Source organism: Pyxicephalus adspersus, chromosome 2 (assembly GCF_032062135.1).
Source record: "Pyxicephalus adspersus chromosome 2, UCB_Pads_2.0, whole genome shotgun sequence".
NCBI lineage: Eukaryota > Metazoa > Chordata > Amphibia > Anura > Pyxicephalidae > Pyxicephalus > Pyxicephalus adspersus.
Window position 1 is genome coordinate 105,763,438 of NC_092859.1, and position 14,520 is coordinate 105,777,957.

A 14,520-nucleotide genomic window follows, 5' to 3' on the forward strand; every position below is an offset into this window, starting at 1 on the left:
AGGGGGCTTATTTTTCATTTTTTCCTAAAAAGGGGGGGCTGTCTTATTTGATGGCCCTGCCTTATCATCGGGGAAACACGGTATGCCGTGTTTTGCAATTTTGCAATTATACAAGAGTTTTATAAATGCCAGAAAACACCCCCATTGAAATCGATGGACGCATTTTACCCACATTTACCTGCTCAAGCCACACATTTTAATTTTTACAACATAGCAAGGAGGGTTATTTATAATGTTCAAAACGTACCCCAAGGAAACCTGGTGTAGCCATTGGAATGCATGCAAATTTCAAACATGGTCTTTTAAAGCCTAAGTTTAAATGCTGGGGAAACAGTCGGTGTAGACCCAGCCTTATAGTGGCAGCTTTGTTGAAAAAAGGTTTAGTGCCTATGTAGTTATTGTTATAAGCAGAAAGCTATTCCTTAAAATGGTATCTTAGGATTTGTGAAAAGAAGGTTAGTACTCATAGTGTGATCATAGCTGTCCTAAAAAGGGTAATTTACTTGCAAGTACTCCCCAAGGGATTTTTGTCAGGGACTAAATCTGGCTGCTTATAAGTACTGAGCTGGATAGGAAACACTAGCCATTATTCTCTATACCCAGATGCATCTCTGCACCTTCTGCCGAGTGCATGAACCTTATACTTATGTAACTGGATAGTAAAAACCACACTGGCCCTGAACAGTTTTTATACTCATATAAAGATTTATTAAAATTGTTACTGAATTGACTGGTATGACAGGTACTGTAATTTTTTCATCCTGATACACTGTTTTTCTTTAATTTTAATAATTTCTTAAATCAACTTTCATAACAGCCAATACTGTTCACTTACCTCTGAAAGCTGATCCACACCACTTGCTGTTCTTGCCAGTGTTACAAGATCATTTTGCATCTTTTCAACCCATTGTTTAATCCTATGGAAAGAAAAACATTAAACTAAATGACGTACAACTAAAAGATTGCAGACATTTATACATTTATGTGGTTGTACAAATGTAATTACTATGGATGAGGGTCAGGTTTGTTGCTAGATTGGTTGCACTGTGATACTGTTGAATACTGTTGAAGCTAAAAACAACAAGCTAAAATGCAGTGCATTGTTTTTGTCACAAGAGCAAATAATTTGAAGGAATGGATGACCCAGCTCCAAAGTCATAGTGTGTTGTTAGGGAATGATGGCAATATTCTGTAGGGAGTATTAGTTTATTTTTATTTTGGTACAAGTTTGGCACTGGTAAAAGTCCCTCATGGCAGTACCATACACCCCAAGTCTTTATTTCCATTATTGTTTGCTAATTAGCCCTGCAAATGGCCAAAATGAAATAACAAGATTTGCCCCCATAGATTTTAAATGCATCTGAACCAAGGCAGAAGTGTTCATCCCTAGCAATTACCAATATTAGTTAAAATAATGATAATAATGTAGAAGGACTGTACATTATGTATATTTTGTTGTTCCTACTGGAAATGTGGCCTAATCAGTACACACATTTACTTCTAACACCAAGTCATGTGTATTTTTTTTCCTATTTTTTTATTTTACTTCTCAGTTTCAGCAAATCATATTACACCTAGCAAGTGGTTTTACGGGTAATCTGCTGTGCTGACATTTTGACAGCCTCTGGAGAGGGCAAGAGTCTCCAGCACCAAATGTGACCCCCTTTTCCTATTGTCTAAAAAGTCCTTTAGTTGTTCTCAGGATTGTATTAAAAAACATTAGATATACAGCTTCTCTAGTCTAACTTGTTACAGGCCCTTATCAAATAACAAATGTTTGCCTTGGAAGGCATTAGCTTTAAGCACCCACCCATGAGCATTTAGATCCTGCTATATGTTAACATTTTTTAAAGCGGCTAATATTTGGGTATCTAAAACAACTTATTCAACCACTGTCAATTTTGTTTTAAAAAGGTTAATTTAATGCACATGAATGTTTTAAATTAAAAATGAGCTATAGGGATTCTTTTTAAAAACTGTACCAGCAAGCTAAACTACAAAATAATTGCACCGCCCTTAACCAGACAAGCTATTTTTGGCATTGATAATTAGTTAAGTAAACTATTTTACAGAAAGGAACAAGGGGTTCTGATGTCAATTCTAGCACCTGATGGTTTGATACGTTCACAGATCCAAAATATGTATGGTCTTGTAGGGGAGGTTTCTTTTTAGAGTCAGAAATTATTGGGGAGGTAAAGTTCAAATTGAATCTACACTTTACCAATGCAGCTTTAGGGGTTACAGATAACCAGATGTAGGCTCAGCGTCAGGGGGAATAGGAGGTGACACTTAACATTATGAAAGCTAACTGCTCTGAAAGCTGACACACTAGAAGCATATCTTTCATTGTTCAAATACCCCCCAATATTCCTAATTGAATTTCATTAAGCTTACATAATGAGCCTGATTTATTAAAGCTCTCCAAGTCTGGAGAGGATACACGTTCATCAGTGAAGCTGGGTGATCCAGCAAACCTGGAATGGATCTGGTCTAGGATTCAAAACATTTGCTAGCAAATAGAAAATGACTTTGCAGAAATCCATTCCAGGATTGCAGGATCACTCAACTTTACTGATGAAAGTGTATCCTGTTCAGCCCTAAAGAGATTTATTAAATCAGTCCCAATCTCTCCACACTCCACCCAAGAGAGTTTGAGAAGCTCAGAGAATTGGGGTGCTGCAGAAGAACAAATAGTCGATTTAATGTGTGCGGTTGAACCCTAAAACCCCTTCTCTTACACCTTGTTCTAACTTTGCCCGCCTTTTGTCTTGGCCTGTATAGGTAACCCTAAACACAGTAACGTGCACATAAGTACTCCATACATGTACAACAAGACACGAAATGCTAAACACTAACACCAATCAAATGTGCTGTTACAATACAAGTCAAGGGAAAGTTCACAGACAATTTTCATGTTTCAGAAATATACAAGTATTCAACGCCAGCATTAAACAACACAGCAGAATGATTAAAATGTCACCACTTAAACTAAAGCAAATTGTGGATATGGCTGGTCCTTTAAATTAATCTTTTTATCTTCGACTCTACTTTTTTCATGCAAGGAATTTGCTGAATAAGATATCCAAGCACTAGAAACTGGGAGCTCGATGAATCATCTAATCTGCCAGATTGCTATTAGAGGAATTTCAACACATTTAGATAAAATTACTCATTTTGGTGACCAGAGCTGGGTGTTTATGCAGAGGTGAATAAAATGATGAGGAGACTGGGTGCCAGCCAATGTTCCAGAATGTCCATTTCAGGTTACTTAAAAAAAGCCACTTTACTGGAACATCAATATAAAATATACAATGCAAAATAATATTTATGCCTGGCAAATGAATCATTCATTCAGTGGGAGAAATGTGTAAATTATTATGTAAAAATTAAAAAAAGCCATCATATTGACAATCTCTGAACATGGCATTTTACTAAAGTATGTTAGTTAATTGTTTGAGTCCCTGTTACTTGGACCCTATTGGATAACATATTACTGGGTACAGGATATGGTATACATATATGACTGGGTAATATGTTAGCACAAAGTAGATTTGTGAGTGGCCTTGCATCAGATGCAAAACCCCGTAACAATTTTAAAGTGGAACGTCCAGGACAAGCAGAACTCACTCCAGTAATGGGCTGTAACTTCTTATTCAATAGACAGAAGCAAATACATCACAGTTTCTACTCATGGTATGAGACGTTGTGGTACTGTAACCAATCAGCTAAATGATTGCATGTTTTCCTCAAATAACTGCAAAGTGTTCCAAAGACTGATTGCATACCATTTTAGTAAAACGATTGTGGGATCAAAATTACCCAAATAACTCCAGAAAAGGTAAAGAGTCTATTGCAGGTGATACCGTAAATCTGATTTCATGCTCTGTGCAGGTTTCTGAACTTTCACAAAAGCAGAGTTATACCTTGGTTTCAAGAAAACATCATATAGACATCCTAGCTGGTCGCAGTTTGAAATGGAAAGGTATCTTTTAATAATATTAACTGGTCTTGTATAGCGGATTAGATGTATTTTACTAGCAAAAGCGGAGTTTTCTTTCAAAACCATATATCATTTGTAATATCTCCTTCATAATTAGAAGCAGATTTAGTACATGTCCTGCTAGCTTTCAAGCTGGGCAATAAATGTTCACATGGCTTTTCTTTTTTTCGATTGATTAGGCAGCTGATAACTGATAACTTTAATTTAGATAGTTTCACTGTCACACAAATGCGATCTGGAATATTACTAAAAGTAATGTTTTTCATAACCTGCAAAGCTTTATGACTAATAAGTAGAACTGTAGGAAGCACAAATGTAATGAGCAAAATAACAGCTCTATAAAAATTGCTTGTGGCATTTAATCGTAAACGAATGCTGTGATTTTATATTTTGCTTATCATTTATGACCTTCATCTTCTCTAATGTAACACTAAAACAGCTAATTTGATAACAAAATTTTCTGATGCAATAAAACATCTGTTCTTTGTGCTATGCTCACATGATACCATGAAGCTTAATTTCATGGTCACAAAAACAAAATAAACCAAACAACATGAATGCTACTAATAAGTTACAACCTGCTGAGCCAGGAAAAAAAAACTTCTCCAGGAAAAATACCCGTCATTGAAAATCACAAATTAGCTTATCAAAACATTTGGCTACTGCGTTTTAGAGTAGAATGTATGCTTGCCACAGTGTTGTCAAGTGTCTGGCAACCATACAAAGTCTATGACTTATTTCCTTTTCTGGTTAACGAAAAACCTCTTACGATAGTCGATGATCTCAAAGTTGCCTGGAAACCATGTTGGTCATATGATTTAAATGCTTTACAGCCTAATTCATTGTTTATCAAAATCAAGGATACAGGGTGGTAAAAATAAAATAGCAGCTCTGATCACAATATTAACTTATGCTATGGTGTATATCCAGCATTATCCCTCTTTAAGGTTATATATGGCCCCATATCATCCAACCCACTTCCTGGTAACCCAGACTGTCATAGACATGAGTACATTAGCACATTGGGCTGGGCACACAAAGTACTCCAGGTCTAGGAGTAAAGAATTTTGACGATCAGCCCCTTCATGGGCCCCAGACATAGGTAGAAAAAAAAAACTCAAGACAACAGTGTCAGAAAGTAAAGTATACTGCAGGGGTGTCCAACTCAGACCCGCGGGCCAAATCTGGCCTGCACTGTAATAATATTTGGCTGGCGAGAAAATACCAAATGTCTACTAGAGCTGGCCTGCTGGTAAGCAATACTACAAATCCCAGAATGCGTTGCTGGCGTGTCAATCAGGACCAGCAAGCGACAACACCTTCTCTGTTGACATGAATTAGCGACTTTCCTCAATTGTAGATATTTTTTTAAAAAATATCAAGGTTGTCCAAATTTTTCATTTTGGCCCACTGTGTATTTGAGTTTGACAACCCTGGTATAATGGATTTTTTAAAATGGTATGGGAAAAGCATCAGGAGGGAGAAGTAAGAGGTTGGAGGGTGGGGGGGAAAGGTGGAGTTAGGCATACAGTTAAATTCAGGTCCACATTTTGGTTTTCCAGTTTTGTGCAGTGGGAAAGAGGTAGACATTAAGCCATCAGACCAGGAGTTTGTGGTGCGTTTACTGCTTCTTCATGCCAGAGAACTGCTGCCTCTGGTGAGACACTACATATAGCTTCTTCTGGAGGAGAATGAATGAGGGCAGCGGCTGTGGGAGCAACTCAGGATCGCCCAATCGCAAAGCAGGTCTGAACCTGACTTTAAAGGGAAAAAGACAGCAGTAGGAACAAGACAATGTTTCCCCATTTTCCAAACTATTTTCACAACTAGACATTTATAGCTGTTTTTAACTTGTATTCACTTTTAGTCACTAATCTGGAACAAGCATGCAGTATATATATAAAATGAAAACACTAAATATGAAGACTTCCTCAGAAGAAGTGACTAAGTAAGGATCACATTTTGAGGATCTGCAGGCCAGCTTTGGCAGCCTTCCTATTCTTTCAGTATAGGTTTCCTTTAGGTCTGAAAGGCAGCTTTACAAAAACTATCTTTAGAAGAAATCTCTGATTTTTGCTTATTTCTTTGCCTCAAAGAGGAGGTGGTGAAACAGATATTGACAGACAGAAATGTTTTTATGTAGGAGAAACTCATTTCTGAAAGCAATTATTTTTCATACATTAGCCAACTGAATATATGTGAATTTACAGTCATGAAATGACACTGTATAAAATAGCTATGCTTCCCTATATATAAATTTAGGACAATACTATTGAAATATCAGACAATGCATATCTTTGAAACCATAAGCCAAGAACGTAAGTGTGACTAGAGCACTGATGTCACTTTGCTGTCTTCCTCTACCTCCTCTAGATTCCCTCAGGGGACCTGTCATTGCTAACCTACAAAAAGCCAAGAGAACTCCATGTTTTGGCATTACTTAGATGTGCTCGACATTCTGATAAACATGATCTAGAGGAAACTTTATGTTATTGAACCCACATTGAATAAATTATGTATAGCTATGAGAAAGAAACCAGCTCAACTTGGGAATTAATCAATAATATACAATATATGCCACGAACACTTAAATTCAATTTAGTTTCCCCACTCTACTTTCAACATCTGTGCTGAACAAATCACAAAGAAATAGTTCTGTCTGGTGTTATTTTTGTCAGCTGCACAGCCATATGTGCAAAAACTAAAATACATTTTCTAGCAACTTTAAAACATGAGTATGTGTATCTTAAAGTATATTCCTAAAAGTGGCAATGGCAAGCCCTCAAACCATCCACAAAAGTCCCTCGTTGGCTCAGCCTTCCTTCTCTGTTCAGCACTCACCGAAGTGTCCAGCGCCACCACCTTCTTTCTCCCTTTTTCTGGGTACTTCACCCAATCTCACACAGCGCTCAAGATCTCAAGATCAGGTGAAGTGTCTTGCTGAAAATGTAGGCAGCTCACAGACTCTTGGGATACATGATTTATATATCCCTTGAGTATAGTGGTTTTCCATTCTATTTTTACTGCCGCGGTGGTAAACATGGAAGGGGAGGGGGAGCTCCCCCAAAAAATGTTAAATTAAAAAATAATGTTTTATTATAATATTAAAAATGTGGTGATGGGTCTGCTTTAATTTCAAATGCACCTTAAATCTGGAGTGACCCTTTTGTCCTTATAAGGACAACTCCTAATAAGTGGTAGACCAGGATCTTCTTGTTCATTTGGCCCTCTACAGTGCTGTAACATAGGGCCCAAACCAGCTTGTTCAATAAGGTTGAAAAACAAGTATATTGTGCACACTCTACATCACAATTCATGTTTCAATGTCTTTGTTTTGGTAATGATGGACAGAATGGATGCTAACCTCACACATCACATGACCAGCAAACCCAGGATCTCTGCTAGAATAAAGATGTGTAAACAGCTGGCATACTCTGAATGCTAACTTCACTCTGATGTCTGGATTTCACGCAGCCAAGATCATTATGCCAAAAACATGGCACAGAATTTTTTTTTATTTTTCTTTGTACATAATTAGCTCACACATTTAAATAGATGCCATACATTATACTGCAACATTATAGATACATATTTTGAGTTTTTCCTCTTGAATCACACAAACAAATATGCATTTGTATCCTAGGGTGCACGTATATGACTAGTGGACATCCAAAGGCAACCTGCACTTTCTCTTTACTAACATGAAAAAATAAGCTTTTAACATTTTTGAAACATTGTTTAAATTGTCAATGTCAAGTATAATGTATACCGTTAATGATATCTAATAATGGACATAATATTTAAAGTCTGCTGCACATTGTGAGATCATAATTCACCCCTGAACTTCAATGTTTGTGGGCATCGGAATACACAAAAACCAAAAACATTATGCTGGGTATATGTTGCTTTTTTAGGCACTCTTCTGCTCATCTGCTTTTCTAGTCTCATAATTTGATTCCAAATGCTCCATTACTAGAGATCACTCATCAATGTTTTTTTACATGACTTTATACACACCAAGTAAAAAGATCTGTTGAAATATCTTTTTATAAACCATGTTTAACAAAAAGCATTCAGCTTATGTTTTTCAAATGAATGTACATAAATGAAAATAAACCAAACCAAATATAAACCAAGGGATCTACTTTTACCTAAAAAATACTATGTTGACTCAAATATAAACCTGGGGTAAAAGATTAAGCTGTTACTGCTAATAATCAGAAATCAGTTAGAAAATGTATATAAAATTAACGTGCACACATACATCTATTGTATCCTTAGACAAATTTTTTGATACATCTCTCCATTATGATGGCCATACATGCATTTGTCCAACATAACAAAAAAAAAAAAGAGAATGCCATTCCAAATATAATTACACTAATTGATAATTTGATCAAGGAATGATCATTATAGTCTAGAATTAAAGGTTGATGTTACTTTTGCCTATACATTCCGCAAAAATGAACAGTAGGTAACTCAAACATATCTGTAAAAAGCTTTTTTTTTTTTATTCATATTAGCAGTCATGTGACTACTTGATCTCTTTTTCTCCACTTTGCTCAGTAGACTCTGGTACAGACAGCAAATACTCCCTATGTGACTGGGAGTGGGCTGGGAAGCATGGCTGCCTTTATAATCACAAGCAGACAACTAAAGAACATAGTATGGTATACACAGATGCCCCAACCGCTCATACAGGGGAAGTGCTGAATGGCCCAAAAACTACAAACCAGGGAGTAACTTAGGTTTCTTGTTGTCGGAAAAATCAAGAAAGATAAAGCTGCTGGCAGGAAAACCAAGTAAAGCTCAATGTGTTAAAACATTACATTTATTTTTTTATGTGGTTTACTTACACTTTAAGGTAAGTAGTGTAGTAATAGCCTAGGATAGGCGACACTGAGTTATGCTTTACATGCTCTACTTTCCCATCAAGTGCAAAAACTGCTGCAAGAAATGCCATAAATCTGTTGCAGATGTTTCCAGAACTGTTATAGTGGACTGATCACGATTCAGATGCCAAGGACACAATCACACACAAAAACCATTGCAAAGCCTTTGCGAAATGAGAGATTGGCTTGTGCTACATATCCCTGATTGGAAACTTGCTTGATAAATCTGTGTTTCAGTATGATTTGATCACTTTGTGAAAGCAGTAAAAGAGTTTAAAGAGAATTATTGGGCTGCAGACACAGTACATCCTCCAGAAAGTGATGCGTTTTAATCACAAGCAAAGCTCTCCAATGTGAATCACATCTTTTTAAATATCTTGCACCGAAAAATCAATTTTATTGCCAAATGACCTCTCTGCTCTCTTGGCAGATTTGATTCCCAGTCACGAAATTGCCTAGGCGCACTACAACCTCAGCCATATAGATATAGAAGAAAGGAAGAGCCCTTTACAGGTAACTACTGCAGAGAATGCAATGCTACATGTTTTAACACTTTATCAAGGCAAGAGCTATTCTTGACAATCAACTGTGTCAAAAATGACCGGTAAATGCTCAACAATCAGCACACTTCATTGTAGCTTTACACTGCAACATCTAAAACTCTTTTTGTCTATTATATTTCAATATATTCCCTCAACATCTAGGATCCCTGCTTATAAGGTTGCATGTCATGCAGAATGATGTAAAAACTGAACAATACAAAATATTTATAATAAGCCAGTCCAAGATATATTGCACCTCTGAGAACAACAGGATTAGGGTATGTTTATACCAAGGGGCAATGGAAAGTGCTATTTTTGACCTGTCCCATTGACAATTGTATATTTAGGCCATGTGTTTCTGGGATAGTGGTGAAGTCACACCAGGACACTAGCATTTTCAGAATTTTATCCCCTGCAGGTTTGCTATCCTTATACCTATTCACAATGACAAAATGTTGTCTATTGTGCTATTAATTGCAGCGAATGTTGTAAAAAACTGTATATATTGTCCAAGTTCAGTAAGTCATACATCCATACAACAGGCAGGGAGTTAGCATCAGTTTTAATCTGACAGATTGAACATTTGTGAGCAGGTAGGGTGTGTATTGCAGAAGTAACATGCTATGTCTCTTCTACTAAGAAACAAACTTACCTGCCTTTTTGCAATCTTCTGCACAACTAATTGTACATTTTCTGCATATCTTGGGGCTGAAATAAATGCATTTCCATGAGCAGACAAAAGAATTAACACTCAAGATGGCCAAGGATTCTAAATCGAGAAATGTAGCTGGTGCCACCAAGGGAGCCAGGTAAGATGTGTTCAGTTCCGCTTTAAAAATGGAAGTCAGCATTGTGTTATTATAGGAGAGACTTGTAGTGGGTGCAAAAAACATACCCTATCATTCTGCAAGAGTAAGCTCAGTTTCTATATATTTACTACTATGACCCTGCAGTTTTGTGTTTTGTAAAAGATAAAGAAAAGAAGAGACAAAAACAACAAATTACCCATATACTTAGGGCATGTTCAGATTACTGCAGCATTTACCATCTTCGGGTGCCTCCTGTCAAACACCAGGCACTCATTACACAGGCTTTAAATGCTAGGTTTTTTTTACCATTTGCAAGAGGCTGCAGAAGCCTAGCAGAGTGGTTTCCAATAGCGTTTACAAAGTCGCAACAATTCAAGTAGAGGAACAGGAGGCTGTATGCAGCATCCAAAAAAAAGACATTCTTACCGCTTGTCAAACCAAACAAAGAATAATTAAAAAACCTATTCGGACCAATGTTAACTAGTTTTTGCAAGAGATTTTGAGCAAATCCAGCAGCAAAAACCACTAGCATGAACATGCTTTTACAATGCTTACTTAGTTTGCAAATGCCTGCTTTCCGATTTAAAAGAAGGTGCCAATAAATAACAAGAAAAACAAAAACCTGTAAATGTTATTTATGGGTAAAAACTAAAAAAAAGTCACTTGTTTAACCGGCTGCAACTGAGACTCTGACAGCAGGCTTGCTACAATTACATGGCACAAGGCCAGCTACTGGAAGTGACACAGAGAGGTTGAAAAAGGTAGCAGCGGCTAGGAAATGAGATAACTTGCTTTAGATCCTAGTAAATACAGATAAATGTTTTTTTTATGGAGTCTTACACACATTTAGGGACCCAGTAAAAAAAATACAACTCGGTCTATATGAGATTACTGACAGTGATCAGAATGAAGCATGGGTAGCGTTCTGCTATAGAACAGTAGACATTTAGCGGCACTGCTTCAGCACAGAGAGACAATACAGAACAATAAGCAGTAGGCCTGGGCAGATGGTACATTAATTAATAACCACACTGCTCTGAACTTTGGCAGAAGACAGATGTTAATATGTTCGAGCTGAAAAAATACCGTGTTCACAAGCACTGTGACAACGCTGTCCTAGTGAGAATATAGACAGGAATACATCTTCAACACATATTATTTCAGCATTACAAAAATGTGTGCCTATATGCCTTCTGCTGATTATTTCATTTATATAACAGACACTATCACTGATATCCCATTTAAAGGATTTTAAAAATAAAGATAATTTTTGAAATTTTTTAATATCTAATTTTTTTTTTTAAGTAGACATTTGGTCGTATAATAAATCTTTTATCATTTGCTTCCAACACTACTAAAAAAAAGGGGGGGGGGGATTAAATTTTTTTTTCCTCTCGCCCGAAGATATTTTTTTCTTTACTTCTGTTTACAGCAAGCAAAGTTCTTTTTGAGTATTCACATTATTGCCTACATGACAAATGACTCCCAATTGGCTGTGCAGTGGTGTAGAGTCCACTCAAGATCCAGAAGAGAGACTGCAGGCTATGAAAACACAACACAACTATTGTGGACCAGCCAGCAGGGATACATTTGTAGTGCTGGATTCACACACCCAGTACAGCTAGTTGATAGGAAATTTGGGTAAAAAAAACGTGATGGATTAGAATATTTGATGGGCTTTGAGGTAAAGCATATGGCCAATTTTTTCAATTTATTTTTTGTTTTAAGGATGAATTTAAAAATTAAAGTTTTTTTATTTCCCATAAAAAGTTATGGGAAATTCAAAATCTTAGTTCTGTAACTAAATAAATAATAGGGAAGGTGATATTTCGAATGGGGATATAATATGGAATTTTCCCTTGTTCGCATTAAGGTCATTCTCTCTTACTTCCTTTTGTGTCTTTGGAACAGGCAGTGTCCTAAACATTCCGTATTCTGTGCAAAATAACAACATAAACATAAAACATTCAACATGAAGCTCTTAATTTTATTGCAAATTGTTGAAGACTCTTAAAATAAGCACACAGGAAGTTTATCCTCCTGTCTTCCTAAGTAAGTATCCTGGTCTGCCTTACTCATTGTAAAGCTACTTGATATTAATTCATGTCTATTTATTAATTTACATTACAGAAAACTTGCTAAAATAGAATGATTTAACATTTTATTGTAGTCAAAGTTCTAAGACAGTCATCTTCATCCTTGCACCATAAATCAGTAAGTCACCGAGAAAGCATGCCGTAAATTAAAACTTTAGGCTGGCATGCTTGTATTTAGGTTAGTAAGTCAATAAGTGGTGAAGCCAGGATGAAAGCCCTGGAGCATGGTCTTTATTCAACAAGTTAGCAAACACAGCTTCTATCCTTAGAATTTCTCTTTTAAGGTAAGCACTCATATTTTAATTCTCCAGACATGAATGAAACAATATCTGAATACTGAATTATGTTTAGCTTTTCCTGATTCTCATAAATGTTTGAAGCCAAGCCTGTAGTTCCTGCATTTTAGAAATCAAATAAAAAACAAACAAACAATAAAAAATCTAAATCCTTGTAGGATTCAAACACTGCAGGCTAATGTGACTGTCTGAAATACTATCCAAGGAATGAACATTCCATGAAAAGAACGACCCATTCCATGCTGATATTTATCTGTACTGGAGAAAGCCAACCAGTAGCCCTCCATCTGATATGAACTAGAGGTCCCAGAATACCCAGCCAGCCAAAGAATGCATGAGGTCAGTGAGGAAGCAAGAAGAGGTATCAGTACTTGACATTCCATTCACTGCTCAGCATCTAGATTGTAGCTGGGAAAGGAAAAAGTATTGGATGTGGCGTGTCAGCAACATGAAAATCTAAGCAGCTTGGCTTCCAATATAACATAACCCTTACAATGACCTCCATGATTTCTGTCAGCGGATAAACAGCAGTCTGCACTTCAACACGGCTGTCAACTTAGGATGTCAGTAAGCTCCTCCATCAACCAAGTGTCGCTCTGAATGAAAGAACTATATACAGTAAACTATAAACTTATATACAAATATATTGCACTATGGCATATAGGCATGTTCTGATTTTACTTCTGTAAGCCTTTCCAGACTAACACTTGAATACAAAAAGGTGTAAAAGATTTAGTGCAAAAATTAAATCTAATAAATACAAAAAAGTTCAGCCCTTGAGATGCCATTTCTAAAATAGCGAATGTTTCACTCCTTACATGCATCAATAAGGGGTACATAACAGATACCAGGCATAGGAAGGAAAGAGAAATGCTGCTAAATGGTACCACCCATGTGCAAAACTGTAGACTGCAAAGCCTCACACATTTTTTATATGTCATGCTACACCCTGCAAAAACGTATCTGTAGGGCATGGAAATACCAGTTTATATATCTACACATTTTATTAAAAAGTCATCCTCAATCCATTAATATGTTGCCATCACTATGTTGCCATACTATTTTTCCCAAAGACCCTATTCACATGGCCATGAAATCAGGTATTTTCAACACTATGAAATGTATTTATAAATCATTGAATCTGACCATTCAACATTCTCTGCTGGAAAATCTTCCAGGTCCAATGGCAGTGATTGATTCTCATCCAGGGAATGTTGTAGTGAATGCCTGATTCTCTGCTTTATAAATAGACCACTATAAGTATAATAGGTTCTATGCACTGTAGAGGTGGATGATGGGTTAGCCTAGATTCACAGACTTATGTATGTCCATGACAATTTATCATGTTCTTTTACACTTACAAACCTCTTTTACTCATAATGCTTTAATAAAAAAGAAGCTCAGCCTCCTTGGTGCGGTATTTCTAATCCAAAGCTTACCTTGACATATGGACATGTATTATTCAAAACCGGTGTGTAATTGTTTTCCAAACAACCTATTTAAAGGTTTACTATTTGCTAAAACCTGCAATTTATCATTTATACTTATTGTTTTATTCCACTGTAGGGAGCAGAAATATTCTAAATAAATATAGTAAATATTAAAAATTGTAAATATATTGTCATGCTTGGAAAGACAGAGCCTATGGCATGCTCATTAGTGGTGTGAGCCCTAAGAAGAGCCAAGGTGCAGAATCCAAGCAGAAGTCTGGTCTTCCCCAAAGCCTCTAGAGGTGAGAATTTTTGTGCTGCAGACTGCTACCAGGCTGCGGCTCTTGGGCACACTAGGGTGGGCAGAACAATGTGTAGTACAGCAGGCAAAGGAATAGTGAAAGAAGGCCGGGGCCGAGGCAGGCAGCAAACTAGCGAGGTCAGAAAGAAAGCCA

At 36.7% G+C, this 14,520-nt stretch overlaps 1 protein-coding gene across 1 annotated transcript in view; it reads right to left on the minus strand.

Annotated features, from left to right (window-relative positions):
- LOC140324134 (voltage-dependent calcium channel subunit alpha-2/delta-1-like) overlaps positions 1-14,520 on the minus strand; it is a gene marked incomplete in the record, with an annotated part of 94,587 nt that overhangs the window by 30,434 nt on the left and 49,633 nt on the right. Inside the window, 1 exon segment of the mRNA XM_072401743.1 lies at positions 836-917. Within this exon segment, the coding sequence (XP_072257844.1) occupies positions 836-917 (82 nt within the window).